General features: G+C 36.5%; 1 protein-coding gene across 4 annotated transcripts in view; it reads right to left on the bottom strand.

Moving 5' to 3' along the window:
- PARD6B (par-6 family cell polarity regulator beta) overlaps positions 1-16,872 on the bottom strand; it is a 69,514-nt gene that overhangs the window by 49,811 nt on the left and 2,831 nt on the right. For 3 of the 4 annotated variants that reach the window (XM_075516870.1, XM_075516868.1, XM_075516869.1), the window contains exons 2-4: positions 14,193-14,415; positions 3,692-5,239; positions 91-234 (exon numbers count right to left, since the gene is read on the bottom strand). In XM_075516870.1, coding sequence (XP_075372985.1) covers positions 4,410-5,239; positions 14,193-14,415 — 1,053 coding nt within the window. In that variant the 3' untranslated portion in view covers positions 91-234; positions 3,692-4,409. Of the gene's footprint in view, positions 1-90; positions 235-311; positions 775-3,691; positions 5,240-14,192; positions 14,416-16,872 lie in introns of those variants that run through there. The other variant, XM_075516871.1, reaches the window with a different exon arrangement.

The raw sequence follows: 16,872 nt of genomic DNA, 5'->3' as shown, positions 1-16,872 counted from the left end.
TGCCAAGGCATTAGATACGGAAGAAAACATTTGCAAGTGGAATGAGTTCAAGTTAAAACTTTAATACAGACAGTTATACCAGTTACTTACAGTAACAGTGAAAACCGCATCACCAGCAGCACTTGACAAAGGTGACGGAGGATGATGAACCATCTCCCAGGCTTCATGACCTAGACTTCACTATGAGCAGTCCTCAGGCAAGTGATACAATGCAAAATTCATTATTTGCAGCTACTGTAGGAACAAGCATATCACAGGTTAGTCAACAGGACTGCAGGACAAACGTTTTGAACCCTTGCATACTTTCCATGTGTAGAGATTTGCTCCAAAGAAGGGAGCAGAGGAAGCAAACATTTAAGACTGCTATGAAAACAGAGCCCACTTAGCCACCCAAGAGAAAAAAAAAAAATTAAGCCCATCTACTTTCACACTTGAGAATAAGGATACATTCCTCTTCATTTTTACTTGTCTGACAAAGTAATTGAGAAAAAACAATTTTATTTCTATATCCATTTATTATTCCAGTCTGTAAAAATATAAGACTAATATACAACTACATCTAGCTTGATTTTGTAAAATCAATCTTCATTCAGTGAGATACCAATGTACATTATACATTAAAGTTGTAAGAAAAATACTGATATTTGACATTTTAAACAAGTTCATTCATGTAAAAATCACATTGCAAGTAAAATTTAATTAGAAAATACATAATATTCACAAAAATACACATTAAAGACAGCTTGTGAGAACATTGTCCTACATTTAATTCAGCTGTGGAAAAAAAAAAAGTGATTCACAGTTAGGCTTGACTTATCCAGTACCATAGCAGAACTTCAAAGTAAATGCATCTTAATTCTATGAAGAATTTGTTCTTTTTCCTATTAAGGTGCACTTAAATCTCCCAGTCACAAGTAAGGAATGACTTGTCCCCCCCACTGTGCACGTACACAACATATAACACTAGTCAAAGGAATTTTAGTTTTCCATTCCATTTTGAAATAATTTGGATATTTATAAATTAATTTATAAAATCTGGATTGAAAATACAATTTACATGTACAGGATACTTGATACACAAAGATTACATTAATAGCAGCGTAATATTGTCAATCATGCATAGCATCCTCACTATCACTTTTGGATTTTTTCTTTTTTTAGCTAAAGATAAAATCTGTATAAAACAGTCAAGCCTTTAAGTATTTTCTTCCAAGGAGAAAATTGTAAAGATGTTAAAAAATTTAGGAGGTAGTGAATGAAAGGCTAGCAATATCAGCATATTTTTTAAAAACCTTATACTGAACCCCAGTACCATTTATATATAAAATTAAGTTTAGCCACTCATAATCAACCGTTGATCATCCTGAAGTAACAATTTAAAAATATTTCATAATTAATAGTGTATGCATTAGTAAGATATGGAAGAACTTTAGAAACTTTATGGTAACTGCAGCATTAAGCAATTACATGCTGTGCAGTCTGTCATTGTAGCTGTAAATACACACTTTTAAACCCCCATTTTTAGGTTTATTCTTTAATGTTTTTATCAAGTCCCAAATGCTTAGTTTTACTACACGTTACCAAATTTCTGTAAAACAGAACATGACGTGCGTCAAAGAATATTATCTCACATTTAGATTAATCAGTTTGCAGGAAAGGTCCTAAGAGATGAATTCTCATGCAATTTAGAGTAGGACCCTAGTTAAATTTCTACAAGTCCTTAATACTGGCATATATATTCAAAATATTCATGCATCTGTTATAAGTACAGATTAGGTAACACACAGAGTTTGGCAGCACACTAACCTCGGGTGTTTGTACCTAAGCAATAAGTTATGTTGCAACACTAGCGTTCTCAGACTCAACCCTCCTGTGTAAGTTAATAGCTCAAAGCTATTATCCAAGCTGCAAAATACTAATGTACCACATTAGACCCATAATGTATTTCCACTGAAGGAAAACATTACACCTGTATTAAGTGCACTACCAGTTCATTTTCTGTATCTGTGGATCTCCTTTCTCTTCTCAACCAAGTGCCTTTATTCCTTTGATTATTCACAATACATTCAAGTAAAGAAAAGGCACAGAAGTGCAAACTAGCATAATAAATGAAAGTCACCCTCCGCTGATTATTTCATACAGGAAGGAAAGTCTTTTGATAAAGGAAAAAAAAAAGACATTTTAAAGTAAACAATCTTCCTTAAATAAAGGAAGTGTAGAGCAGCACTGACGGAAAACATGTCTATTTAAAATCTACATGTTGCAGAATGAACAGTTCTTTTCCTCATCTCACACTAAGTGGATGTAGTTACTTCATTTTTAGTAATTATTAGCAAAATAAGTAAAACACTTCAAAATTCTTGCTCATATTGGAAAAGATCCCAGGGTCTATCCATATGCACACTGAAGAAACCATAAATAAATCCGACAAAGCAGAACTCTAACCTGCATTTGTAGAGTGACATTGCCTGTTATGCCAACTCTCCATAAATCAAAAAGGGCATGAATATAACCTTTCTTGACACCCATGAGACTTGAACTCCAATGGTATTGAAGGCTCGAATATACTACTGCTTATGAGAGATGAATTTAAAATCTGCATTTAGTAAAATTAAACAGCAGTAATAACTGAAGCAATTTTGTTTACATCATCACAAAAATCTTAAACAAATACAGTTTTAGCCTCTGATATCCTATAAAGACTTTCACAGATGCCTTAACATTAAACTTACAGTTAGTCTCTTGTTAGTAAGTTTACCAGAGGTAGCTGTTTCCCCAAGATAGACTGAGGGGAAAAAAAGAAAGTGGTTAGTCTCCTTTCCCACCCATCATATCTCCCCACAGGGTAGAACATGCTTCCAAGAACCTAGACTACTGGCTCTGGTAAGCACAGTAACACAGTACAGAACTGGTAGCATCCTACTTCTTTCTTAGAGGTTGACATAGGCTGCTGGATCCCTGGTGAGAAGCTCCATCCATCCTTCTCCCCAAACCCTATTAGTACCCGTCTCATTTTCCTGCCACAACTTATGTTCCCAGAGAAGGGTCAGGTTGGGAATAGAGTGCCAAAGTGGTAAAGCAGGAGGTACTAAAAGGGGAAAGGCAAACGGAATGCTAGCAGCCTCTCCCTGCAATTCTCCTAGTAAGTTTGCAGCTGATTACACACATACTTATGCACTTGCAGTATCAGGACTTGTCATCAGTATTTTGTTTTACATATAGCAACTTTGTAATATTCAAAACACCCAGCCAGTGGTACACAGAAAGATCTGCATTGACAGTTTAGTTCATTGTAATTAATAATTTAATATCAAATGGCTCGAGCAAGTTCTATTAAAGCCTCATTCTGATTTAATTTTTTTTTAATCCAGGGATTTAATTTAAGCTGTTCTAATTTGTTTAGGTTTGAAGAAAGTCACTTTTTACTTAATTCAGACTCACTACAACAAACTTTTCCTAGCAGAAATCTTTACAGCTTCTACTAGGACTGCAATTTTAACATAGATTATGTTATGTTACTTCCATGGCATTAAGTTTACATTTGATTTCTTTGAAATTTACTGGAATTAGCAACTAAATCCAATTATATCCTTAAATATTGCAAACTAAAATGAGAACAGGTCTTTGATACATAAGTGTTAAGACTTTCACATTTGAATTTCAAAATCATAGTCATTAAAAGTAAGCTTACCTGGCCATTAAATACAGTAAAGGTGCATGACTAATGAGTCTGTGGTTGCACATTCACTTACAAAGGAACAGTCAACTTCAGAAGCCGCCACCTTCAAATCCTGACTGTTGTCAAGTTGCTGACCACTATCAATATCCTTGTTGCTCAATGTGTCAGTCGGAACTAGACCAACCAAGAACAACTCTTCCCATCCCACCTACTCTTATTTTTCAGTTTCCTCACACACAGAGCCACACAAACAGCTCTACAAGCTCAACAGCAGTCCAGAACAGGAATGAAGTTGCTAAAGCAGCTCCATCATACATAAGCAGCACTGCAGATGAACATGAAACCACAGTACATTAGATAGTCAACCTCACACAGTAATGGAAGTTTACTTCTATAAAACCAGTAGTATTCTGCATTAAAAAAGTACCTTTAAAGAAGGCTCACAGCCATCTCTTAGCTATCCTTCATTTTCATTTTAAGTTTTCCTCATCCAATTTCAGTCATTTATCAATTATCTTCTGTCTTTGTGAAGTATTTACACAGAAGTGCAGAATTAACTGAAGTTAGTCAACTAACATAATTTTGAACTTCTTGTATTTACTTCCCCCCCCCGCCCCTTTAATGTAACTGCAGTGCTCTGTAGGTGGAGAGGTATAAAATGTATTACATATTAAGCCAAATTAAAACATGTATGGCATCCTTGCTTAATACAAAGTACACCGATGTAATTTCACAGCGTTATTATAGTTCCATCTTCTTCTAATGACTTATGATCTGGATCTTGTACTTCATATTCCATGCTAATGCTGCCTGCTGAATGATTCGAGTTCATCTCACTAGAAGGAAGGAATCCATTTTGTGTTGACTCATGAAGGATTTCAATCTGTGTCAACGATTCTAGGCTTTCGCTGGTAGGTGCGGCTTTTGGAATCTGCTGTGGCTCACCACTATCTTCAATAATAACATCCTCTTCATCGCTCTCCTCTTCTCCGTGCAAGAAATTTTCTAAGATATTTGGCATACTACTTGGAAGGCTAGATTCAGTAGACTGACCAGAGCTGCCAGAAGTCCGACTGTTCCTCACAACATTATTTCTCTGGTTTGCTGGTCTTACCGTAATGATCAAGTTACGGCTGTTTGCAATCATCATGTCTGTAACCTGATCAAGGCTTTTTCCTGAAACCTCTATTCCATTCACCTCCAGTACTTCATCATTAACAGCCAGTAAGCCTGTGCTTTGAGCCAGACCTCCAGGGACAAGCCTAGATATGAAAATCCCCGGAACTTTCTCTAATCCATGCGGTGTTACTCTGACGCTAGAGCCATCTCGTATATAGAATCCAAGGGGTTTCTCAGTTCCATATTTGTAAAGTCGTACCCTACGATGGGTTTCTGGAAGAATATCTACGTCTATAATAGAAGACACTGGTCTGAAGTCTTGTGGCATGCTAATGACAATGTGCGGTTTCTTCTTGTGATTATCCGGACGTAACACATTCGATAAGACATTTTTCTTCCTTGTCATAGTATCTGTACCAAAGGCACTGTAGTCTGCATCTTCTGTAAGACATAGCACATTGATGATTAGATCACTTTATACGCAGTCCATATCGCATTGCTATCGTGTTTTACATTAGCAGAATGAAATCTCATCTAGAAGGTTTCTGGCTTTCTATAATAGAAACATTTCTCTCTACACATGAAACAAGAGCTTTAATGTTATGAGGTTCATTGAAGTTTGTAATACTTTTGGTTTCCTACTACCAAAGACAGTGCACAAAAGAATTAAGGCAAGTTAGCAGCAGCAGAGACACAAAGAACTGTATTCTAGCTGCTTGAGAGAAAGGTTAGAATGGAAAGATTGAGTACATTCCTAGAAACATTTTAATTTTATTCAGAGTAATTCCACTTGTTAGTTTTCTCTCCTCAGGTTTCAGATCATTGGAAAAGAAAGAACGAAAAAGGGAAAGCAGCCAGTGTGCCTATTATTGCCCAGTTCCTGGAAGCTAGCCAAGTGACCTGGATTCAAACTCCAGAAAGCTTATTCCATTCTGCACTCTTCCCTGCCCCCATGCAATGTAGGTAAAATGGCTGTGGAGCAGAAACAAAGAGATCTTGCACACAAATACTTCAAGCAAAACTCTTCATACAAGCAATGCTGTAACTGCCACAATTTGATACAGAAGTATGCAAATGGCTTAGAATTTAAAAAAAAGAAAACATATGCAAGTCATACAAATACTTCTAATGGAAAAGAAAATATGTTCTGCAGAAGCAATTCTGATGTCTGAAATGCCTATTTACCAAAGGAAGCTTCCATTTTTCTTTTTAATATACTATAACTCTCAAAAAAATGAACCAAAACATATGCAGATCTGAGTTTCCTTGGATTTACACTTGTATTTTTGCAATGCTGCACAGATTTTTTTTCTGCAGTGGATAAAAAAAAAAAATCAAGCAGAACTGGTTTGCACTAACCCTGGGACTCAGAGAAGATGGGATTTCTTTGTATTATCACGTTAAGATGCCATTGGTATAACCAAGAAAGTAAAATTGCTATACATTTCAATCTGTGAATTGAAATAACTATGGAAATGCTATCCTAGTGTGAAATTTCAGGAGAGCTGTCAATTGCTGATGAAAAAAGTACACAGTGAGAGTTGTAAGTCAGAAGATTTTTTTTCTAGGCTAAGATGAAGATATATGGACATGTACCAGTTATACCTAGACTCTTCAGATGCTTTAAGCAAAATAGGACAGGACTAAGTAGTTCCGAAGCAATAGTCTAACACTATTGCAGCATGTAGTACTAACCCCTCCCTGCCCCAGACATTAGGGCTGCTGAAAACAAGAAGAGTTTTAAGAATGATTGGTCTACTAAGTCAGCCTTGGACTTAGTATTCTAAAAGATAAAGGACAACAGGAAAAGAAACAAATTTCAATTGGCCCACCAAAAAAAGCAAAGGTTGGTTTTTTTTCTTTTTATAAACTCATATCTTGCGTGTACACAATAGTAATAAAATAGTTCATCAACATGGTTTAAAAACATGTGTCCTGATGATAGCCTCATTTATATTTCTTTTTTTTAAAAAAAAAAATATCACACCTTAAGGGAGGCAAAGCTGTTTGCGAAAGACAGAACATCTTTTGTATTAAAGTTTACATTGTTGAACAACTTGATCTGTAATTGACACAAACAGGAATTATTTCTGAAGACAGCTAAGTTTACATGGCCATACTATACTCTGGAGTTGCTTTTGTGACAATCTCAGTTACTTTGGGAGGACACGGATGCCTCTCTAGCATATTATATCCACCTTGCATAGTTAGTTTTTACTTCTACTCTTCTACTCTGGTGTTTCTGCAAGAGTTACCAAATGAACAAAGGCAACACTAACAGAAATTATTCCACATGTGTTACTTTAGCACAGACACCCCACAGTGCTCTCACTATGTGATAAAGTGCCTATTGACAGCACCCTAGGGACTTTTCTCTCCCATTTCACCCACTGAGACAGCCTCTGCAAAATCTGTTTCCCTGCCTTCTTAGGATCAGCAGGTAAAAGTGAAGCTAAATCAAGGACTGGGCCAGCAAGAACAGTATGAAGTTTAACAAAGACAAGTGCAAAGTCCTGCACCTCAGATGAGGCAACCAAAGAGCCCGGTACAGGCTGTGATCTGTGTGGCCAGGGAGCAGCCTGCTGAAAGGGACCTGGGGGCCCTGGTGGACAAGCTGAACATGATTCAGCAGTGCACTGCTGCAGCAAAGGCAAACCAGATCCTTGGGCTGCATCCGCAGGACCATTATTAGCAGAGACAGAGATGTGATCAGCCCACTATTCGGTGCTTGTCAGGCTGCACCTGGAGTACTGTGTCCAGTTCCGGTCCTCACAAGTCAAGAAAAATGTAGACTGGAGAGGGTCCAAAGGAAGGTCACAAAGATGATCAAAGGACTGGAGAACCAGCCCTGTGAAGAAAGACTGAAGGAGTTAGGTCTTTCCTCTCTGGAGAAGAAAAGGCTCGGGGGGAACCTCACCACAGTATTTCAGTACTTAAACGGTGGCTACCAAGAGGATGAAGACACATGGAGAAGACAGGGCAATGGGTACAAGTTGCACTGGGAGAGGCCTTATCTCAATATAAGTCAGTCTTTTTTTTTTTTACCATGAGAACATTCAATCACTAGAACAACCTCCACAGGGACACAGTGGAGTCACCATCACTAGAGGTTTTCAAGATGCAACTGGACAGGGTGCTAGATAATCTCATCTAGGCTCCCTTTCCCATAAAAGGTTGGACCAGATGATCTTTTGAGGCCTTCCAACCTGGGCTGTTCTAAGATTCTATGAATTGCACAAGGAAGAGTAGGAAGGTAGAAGCAAACATAGGAATCTACACTAGCTATGCTTGAGAACATTAAATTAGATGATTGTGAATACAGGAAATAATTTTTAGTTTATTTGGGAGTCTGAAAGGTTCTCTCAGAAAAAGCATGGAATTACTATTGTTCTTCAGCAAAAGAGGTTAAGGAGAAAAAAAACGTAATTTAAGGTTAAAGTAAAATATCATCAGATCTCAACATCAAGCAAGAAGGCTTCAGAAATAGCCTAAGATCTATTCTTCAGATGCCTAAGAGTGTTAAATCAGTTGTGTTGAAGAGTGGGTTGATTAAAGAACAATCCAACCTTCCAAACCAAAGCATCTAACAGGTGGACTATGTCTGAAGTGTAAAACACCTCCAAAACCGCAAACTTACCATTTTCTCTGTAAAATGCATTTTGGGATATCTAACTGACTGAAGATCATCCATTAAAAATCCTATACTCCATTGCTGAAAACATACTGATTTTTCAGACAACATGGAGAAATTCTTTTAATGTTTGCTTAAAATTTATGATCAAAGAAAAAGTGTGAGAAGTTTTGCCCTTATCTCTACTGACAAACCATCCAACCAGTTTCAAGTTAGACATCTGGTACTTACATTGGGAGGATTTTTGCAATTCAATGAGTTGCAATAGCTTATCTTTTTTATTTGGAACTACAATCGCTTACAAAACAACTTGGAAGGGGCAATTGTGAAATAAGATACTAGACAGAAGGGTCTTGCTTGATATATCTTTCACTGCTAAATACAGAGTAACAGAATGACAGCAAGAAAGTGATCATATAGGTGAAGATTTTAGACAAACAATGACAATGGTGACTTGAATATTAGAATTAAGAATGTTAATGAGTGCAAAGGTTATTTTTTTAGGTAATGGATTTCCCCCTCCCCTGCCAGTATGGTATGCATCTTTGTGATCTCAAAAACTATGTAAAAACTTGTGTAGTGCATGTTTAAGTAGTGTAGATCTGATACTTTATAACTCTGGTTTTAAGGCTGCACAAGCAATGGTAAATTCAACAGTACTAGAGAAAAAATATTCCAAGTACCAGAGAGATATTGCATGGACAAGACATGTCATTTTGCCTCATTTCAAAAGCATCACTTCTTTTTGGTTTGTAGTGGTGACACTTATTTCTAGGCATTTAACGCTGCATTGCTCCAGAAGAGCTCTGTTCTTTGGGAAGTTCTCCAGAGAGCCAATGAGTAAGTTGGAAGCATTTCAACTAACTAGTTCCATATTGTTCAGACCTTAAGCCATACTATACCTTCTTTTTTTTAGAGTAAGTTCATCTAAAGCAAATAGGAAAATTGCACATGCACAATTTGTGCTAGAGTGCAAGCTGCTGATGAAAACTCTAGGATATAGATACCAACATATTGGTACCACTGAAGAACTAGGTTTCTTCTGCTTTTAGTAGAAGAGTTGGTTTACAAACAGTACACAGGAAAACAGTGTATCAAAACATTGTTGGTATTGATTTTCTTACAAGTGCTCTTCCACATGCATTGCAACAGTAAAAGGTATTCAGTTTGGGGGTTTTTCTCCTTAAATTCAAAGTGCACAAATTCAGATTCTTGTCAAAGAATTAGAGTATCTGGTATTTTACACATTGTCGTATCAAATGTATATCATATTGGACATTCCCAGCTTGCCACAGTGGGCTGTAAGGCTTCATCACCTTCATAGCAGGTCACATACCAGGATCTCTCTTCCTGCCTCTCAGGCCTTCTGTGCCTACATGCTAAGTTTGGCATGTACTACATATACAAACACATATGCATTTATTGCATCCAAGAAGTAGATTTATTGTGTCCTGCAAATGATCACAGTAAGTTTGTGCTCTTTACCCAACAGTTAGATGTAGAACTATTCACAACTTCCTTCCCCAACAAGAGAGTTCACAAAAATCATCACCCAACTTGCTTTCCCACAACTATCAGCTGATAAGGCTTAAAACCTTTGTCCAAACCAAATTTTTCCACAGTTAGTAGAGAAACATCAAAATCAGTTGCAAAAGGACTGGCTTTGAAAGAAATATTATGTAAATATATCTGTGAAATAACAGATTCAAAAGTGCTTTTTAAACAAAACCTAAGATCAGAAAGACATTTATTAGAAGAGATATGAACTTTAAAAGTCTCTTTCAGAAGACAAATACACAATCAGAAATCTTAACACTGAGCTGGTGCTTTGCTTTTAGAAACTTCCTTCTTAAGTTACATGACACATTGTTGAAGTAAAAGCATCCCAAGTTGCAAGCCATGTCAAAACATTTAAGAAGCTATAAAGCACCAGAAGGTAGTTGTTTTGCATTGTAACTAGTCTTAGTAGTCTAATAATTCAAAACTAGCACAAACCTTAAGATATACAGTTATAGCTATGTAATTTGTAGGGAAAAAGAAATAGTGAAAGGTTGATGAAAACTCATTTCTCCAAATCTCAGCCAAGCAGCATGATTCTGTTTAACCTCTCTTCCACTGCTAAACAAATTTTCTAAAGCAATATTATCGAGTACAAGGCACCTTTTTTCTGGCACCTAGCTAATCAGTTTAAAGCTGCAGTAGCAAATATTTTGGCATAAAGCCAAAGGACAAGGTGTTAACTACAGATAGTGTTAAGGAGAACTTCCATATAGTGCAAGAATGATTTTTCCCCTAGCAGTTTCAAGCTCAAGGTGGCACCAATCTGTATATAGTAACTACATGAAATTTAAAACAAAGGCCCACAAATGCCAATCTGGTTTCAATTTAACATTGTTCAAGACATAAAATGTTTTTCTGATCTATTTGCAAAGCAACATAGAGTTAACCCTCAAGAATTAAATTTTCAACCCCCCAAATCATTAGCACATTTGAATACAGATGCAATTTAGCATTCTTTAAATAAGCCCCTACAAATCTTGTCTCTTATTTAGTCACAAGTTGTAAGAAAACATGGTTTTAGGAAACTAACCTATGTTTTTAGAAAGAGGACTCAGAATAGCTAGGATATTCCCTACACAGTTGTTTAAAAAGCCAACTCTCCTACTTTTCACCAAAATAAAGCTTTTCAGTGAAAAAGTCTACTTCAAGAGGCACAAACAAATTAACCCTTCAAAGAACCTCCATTTTACTATATACAGCCATGCATATGCAGAACTTGCAGGAGTTGTATATTGTAATTTAACATTCTGCAAGCGAGTTTTAAGGACATTATAAGGAAACGTATCTTTTGTTAAGTTATCATCTCTATTATTCTTGTATTTACAATGCAGAGTCCCCCAAGCAGAACTGCCCTTCAGGGTCTGTACAGACTATGTCCCCCACACACTATTTTATCTTCAGCAAGATTTTTCTCACAGACAGAGCGACTCCCATACATCTGGATTTAATCATGATACATCAATTTAACCTTTAAATTCCAGATGTCAACAGTACCTGTTAATCTGTTAGACTGCAGAATGAAATTCCAATAAGCAACTGTTTTCTGGAAACTGATAGTCATTCTTGACTTGTGCAATATCAAGCTCCAGTTTAGATTTAGCACTGGAGAACAGTTTAAAATATTTTAAATGAATTTAGTTAAATATAATTAGAAGAGTCTAAGGGGAATAATGTGATTTCATTTCATTACAGGATGTCTAGGTTTCTTACCACATTAACCGATAAATACTTAGAACAGACAACTTCCTAGCTTTCATAAATTAGGAGTCAAAATCAAACAGAAGAGAAAAGAGTGCTTACTCTGGCATAACAAAATTTCTGAAATTTTGGAGTCACATTATCACAATTGTCACTTACTAATAGCATTGTAAAAGCATCTTGTTGCTCCCATTTCAACCACTTAAGGTGTTCCTTAGATGCAATATACTAAGAAGTTAATACTATTTACCCTAGATGTTATTGTAGTCTGCTCATACCTTATGCTAGTTTTCCACAAATTGCATGTAGCTTCTAAATAGGTAAGACAGTGTAATAAAATTTCATATCTTTTAAGACAGCAAAAGCTTTCCCTCTTCCCCGCAGTGGCTTTTTGCCAAAGATCTTAAATTCCCAACTATTATTGCTGGAAATACAAAAAAAGGTAAAGTTCCATTAGAAAACCCACAGAAATTTTTCAGATTATTTAAGAGAATGTATGAAAGCCACAGGAAGTCTTGCAGGTAGAAAAGTAACTTGTGTCATTTATTATAGTTCCAAAACAGCACAGATCAAAGCTGCCCCATGAATAGCAGGTATTTGTTCATACATTTGATTTTCAATTTCAGAGGTACAGCCAATAAAGATCTGTGCAATCAGGTAAATTAATCACACCTAAACAAAACTACGCTGCATGAATTATGACATACCTCTAACTCCTGCAATTCAGCTTTAGTTACAGGCACATTATCACAAATAAAATACAGAATCAAGTTATTTCCTTATTTTCCATCAAACAAGCCTCTGTTCTATATGGCAAAGATGCTAATGGACTCAAAGCCTCAATTTAATCAACAGAAGTGATCAAAGTGTTCACAACTAATTCAGAACAAAGTACAGTGCTGGACTCTGATGCCAGCTTGGGTTGTTTGTTCTCTAAAACTCTAAACTCTGTATTCTCTAAACTAGCCAGAAGACTCTCCTGTCAAAGGGAAGGTGATGACAACTGATACTTTCTACATAGCTTTTCCTGCTAATCAATTCTTGGCACAATAAACTTAAGTGGGTTAATCTTATTTTTAGTTCTGTGCGTTATATCAATTCCATTATCAATTCCTTGCACCAGAGTAATAAGAGATAATCCACGATGCTTTAAATAAAGGTACAATGAATAAAGGTACAAGTTATTACAAATGTAACACTAGTAACAACCTAAAAACATATGGTGTTAAAATATAACCTCAATAATCCCAGTCTGACAAAGTGGCTTATCTGTTCTCGTCATATGGCTACTGTAGGAGATTAAATGGAATCATAGACCTTTCCTGCCTCTGGGTTCTATTAAAGCAAATAGTTCATTCCTTTGGCAATTCAGGACTGAAAACAGGCCTTACTAGTCTATACTAACCTCAATAGAAACAAAGCAAACACATTTTGGCAAGCAGCCACACTGTTTTTGAATATTGTTTTTGTGTCCAGCTGTTGTGGAGCTTATTCATTTTTTGGAGTGGGAAAGTTGATAAAAGCTTCCAATGCCCAAGTATTTTCTAAGGAAAATAAGCCTGTCTTAGCAACAACCAGAAACAGCGCACATCTTTATAAAATAGCTAAGCAAGAAGCAGTCTGCTATTCAAAGATCAGCTGACTGCCTTATGATAGGAATTGCACATGCATGTGTTCATATATGTATACACAATGCATGCACACTCACACCTGCATGCAAGTAAGCAGAAAACCAACAAGGGCAGAAATCAGGTTCTTGGCTTCTCTGGATTAAAACAATTTCAAATCACATCGCTAGATTTCTCCACTCCCCTTCAGTTCCATATACTGAATAGGTTCTCCTGGATAAGAACAAATACAACTTCAAATCTGATGGTTTTTTCTTCATGAACAAAAGCAGACACAAGAAAGAAACAACCAGAACTTTGTGCCTAGAAGACACACTATTTTTAAAGGCAAACAAACAAAGCACCACTCACATTTGAGGTTTGCTAACTGAAATAAGCTTGTCATTTTGAAAGCTTCAAAATGTTTTATTAGGAAAGTGTGATAAGAGTAGCATATTACAAAGTTAGTCTTCAATTTATACTGACATTTAATACTTCGTGTAATAAGACTTTCAAGATTCCTTTCCATCCTGTAACGGCCTCTCTCCTTGTCTGATCAAGATCGGAATTTTAAGTGAAAGGCATCTAACATACAGAGCAGAAAACCCTAGAGGTTTAAAGTTTATTTTAATTTGCTTACATAAAACCAGAAAGAAGCATTTGCTAGAGATTTAACTTGACTTTAACTGAATACAAGCAAAAAAGCACAAAGTATGAATAGGTTGCCCGAGGAAGCTCTTGCAAGAGACACGAGTTGTGAATACATTTCATGATCCATAATTATGGAATTCAACATGATGACATAGGACTGAAGGGTTTTTTCCTCCATATGTCACACTTTACTGCAACACAGTATAACTGGATAAACAGATGATTCACAGACTTCAAGTGCACCTACCTTTTCTCTGAATGAAAATCCTGAGTAGAGGATTGGCTGTGGAAACTGCTTTATGATAGTTGTCATCATTATTGATAGGCAGCAGGTCTCCATGAATGTCCGTATATCCCACTAGGACATCAACATTTGGTATCTTGTGCACATGCTGCAATAATCCATAGAACTCCTCAAACTTTCCAGGTTTGGATCTCTCCAGAGAAAATCGTCGAAATTCTGCTCCAAACTACAACAAAATATATCTTACATCATTTATATGGAAATCCAACATCCTCAAGCAATAGAATGATTTGAGTGTTAAACCAGAAATGTTATGGAATTAAAAGTGCACTAAGAACTACAACCAATAATTTTGAAGTGGCATAAAAAGGTCAGTTTAAACTGTGGGGTTTTTTCCAAAGTTATAACTATTTTTGGTCTTGATAAAACATGTACATTTGAATATGCAAAAGTTGTTTTCATTGTTCCGTTTAGGTCAAAGCATTCACTAATATGGGAGCTTAGCATTAAGGTGACAAACTAGTGCAAGAGTAATTGCAGATCCTTACATGCTTATGAAACAGCCAGGCTCTCAGTAAGGGACGGAATTCATACCCAGCACTGATGTTGGTGGCTCAAAAACAAGATTATGATTAACCTCCTATGGTACGTGACTACCTGGAACTTCTTCAAAGAAATTTCAGTGCACTTTAGAACAGTGTGTATAGATTGTTACAGAGCTATGGTTAATCTATGCAAGACTGAGTAGTTTTCAGATTCCCAGTTGCTCAGACAAGAAATGAAAAAGCCACTTTGGCCTGAAGATGACAAAGAATGGCTGCTGCTTTTCAGTACAAACTATGTGCAGTAAAGCTTTGGTGAGCTGATCTCAGGTCAATTCTCCTCTTACCTAAAGACAGATACAAAGGAGGCAACCAGCCACTACTTAAGAGCATTCAGATTTGCCTGCATGATCAAGACTCAAATCTTGATTACATAGTCTTTCAAAATGTGGTTGTAACCAGGGTATAAACTAGACAAGATTCAGAAGATATGCAAAAAACACCCCCAAACGTTTAATCACTGGCACTGTACTTTCTGTACTTTCAGGGGCAGCATTTGCACTTAGTCAGTATGATCATTCAACAAAAAAACCCCACGCAGCTCCCTAGTCCACTCGAGCTTCAGTCTCCTATATCACCTATACTACAAACACTTATTAAAAACAATGCTAACAATGATTCAGTGGTGGTAGGCATAAGACTAAACTGGGTGCAAATAAAAGAGTAAACATTTGATGTAGACTAGACAAATTCTAATTTTAGCAAGCATAACTGGTAAAATTATAGCATTCTGCCCAACACAGGCAAGACCCAAAGCAAACAAAATATTGGATAAAAATTACTCCAAAACCTCCATATTGGGCACACACAACACACCAAAGATGCTAAAAGGAATTAAGAGATAGCAGCAGCCAGGTTACTAAAAGCAGACCAGCTTGTATATGAATCAAAAGGGTAATAAACTAATCACTAAAAAATAGAAAACAAACAAAAAAGTCAGTTGGCAGCATTTTTTTGTGAATTCTATTGTTGACCTACAGTGAACATAAAGACTTTAAATAATTTCTTTAGCAAGTTTAGTTTTAAGCAGAACAGAAGGGCACATGGAACAAAATACTCACTGACTCAGTATTGAGTTTGAGCCTCAGTATTACATACTTGGCTACAAGTTACACACAGTAGATGTGAAGGTGCACAGTACCTCCAGACCAGCCTTTACCTCACATTTGATTACAACGTTTTGGGGAATAAAAGCTTTAGAGTTCTCACATACAAACAAAGGAATGAAAATAAGGAGACAAGGACCCCATTGTTAGCATATTAGCACCATGCTAATTCAAATACAGCACAGCAAAACAAGCTACACCTTCCAACACCCCACCCTCCTCCAGAAGTTTCAAATAAATGAATTATCTGGGAGCATTCCTCTTCTGGAAATACTCCAATTACAGTAACATTAACTAACAATAAGGCAGAAGGGATGATTCATACGTGGTCACAAGAAAAGCAAAGAAAAGACTGCAGGAGGAACTCCCATCACGTCAGAAGCAGCACATTTAATCATGACGTCAGTGAAAGACTTTATCCTGTGTCTCTCAAATCTTTCTTCAGCTATGTGAAGTATGAATGCCACAGGAATTGTCTGTGCATTGCATCAATTTAAATTGTTTGGCTTTGAAAGACTACGTAAATATAGTTCAGTAAGAAAAGTTTAAAAAGCCAACAACCTCACTCAATTTGGAGTAAATGTTAAATCCTACTGCAGCAAGCATACAAAGGGACAGTTTTTTCAAACGTGTGATTTTTATTTTTTCCACATTATTTTATACATAGTTGATGCAAACACTAAAAGACTAATAATCTGGCTATTATTTCCTAACACGGTTTGCCATATGCTCGATACTGTTATAAAGCAGATAAAAGACCAAAGTACAACTATGCAATTTCATAGTTTATTTTAACCCCCTGAAATGTTTTCATTTTATATCAATTGTTGCATTCCGTTCTATTAAAAAGGTTGCAGTCACAACTTACAAGTTTAGAGGAGATGAAAGATTGGAAGAGACTAGCTTAAGAAGAGAAGGCTCCTTGCCACCTGAGCTCTTTACAAACGCATGCTCTTACACTGCTAACTCATCTGC

The sequence above is a fragment of the Mycteria americana genome, chromosome 14 (genome assembly GCF_035582795.1).
Source record: "Mycteria americana isolate JAX WOST 10 ecotype Jacksonville Zoo and Gardens chromosome 14, USCA_MyAme_1.0, whole genome shotgun sequence".
NCBI lineage: Eukaryota > Metazoa > Chordata > Aves > Ciconiiformes > Ciconiidae > Mycteria > Mycteria americana.
This window is presented reverse-complemented; position numbering and strand designations above follow the sequence as displayed.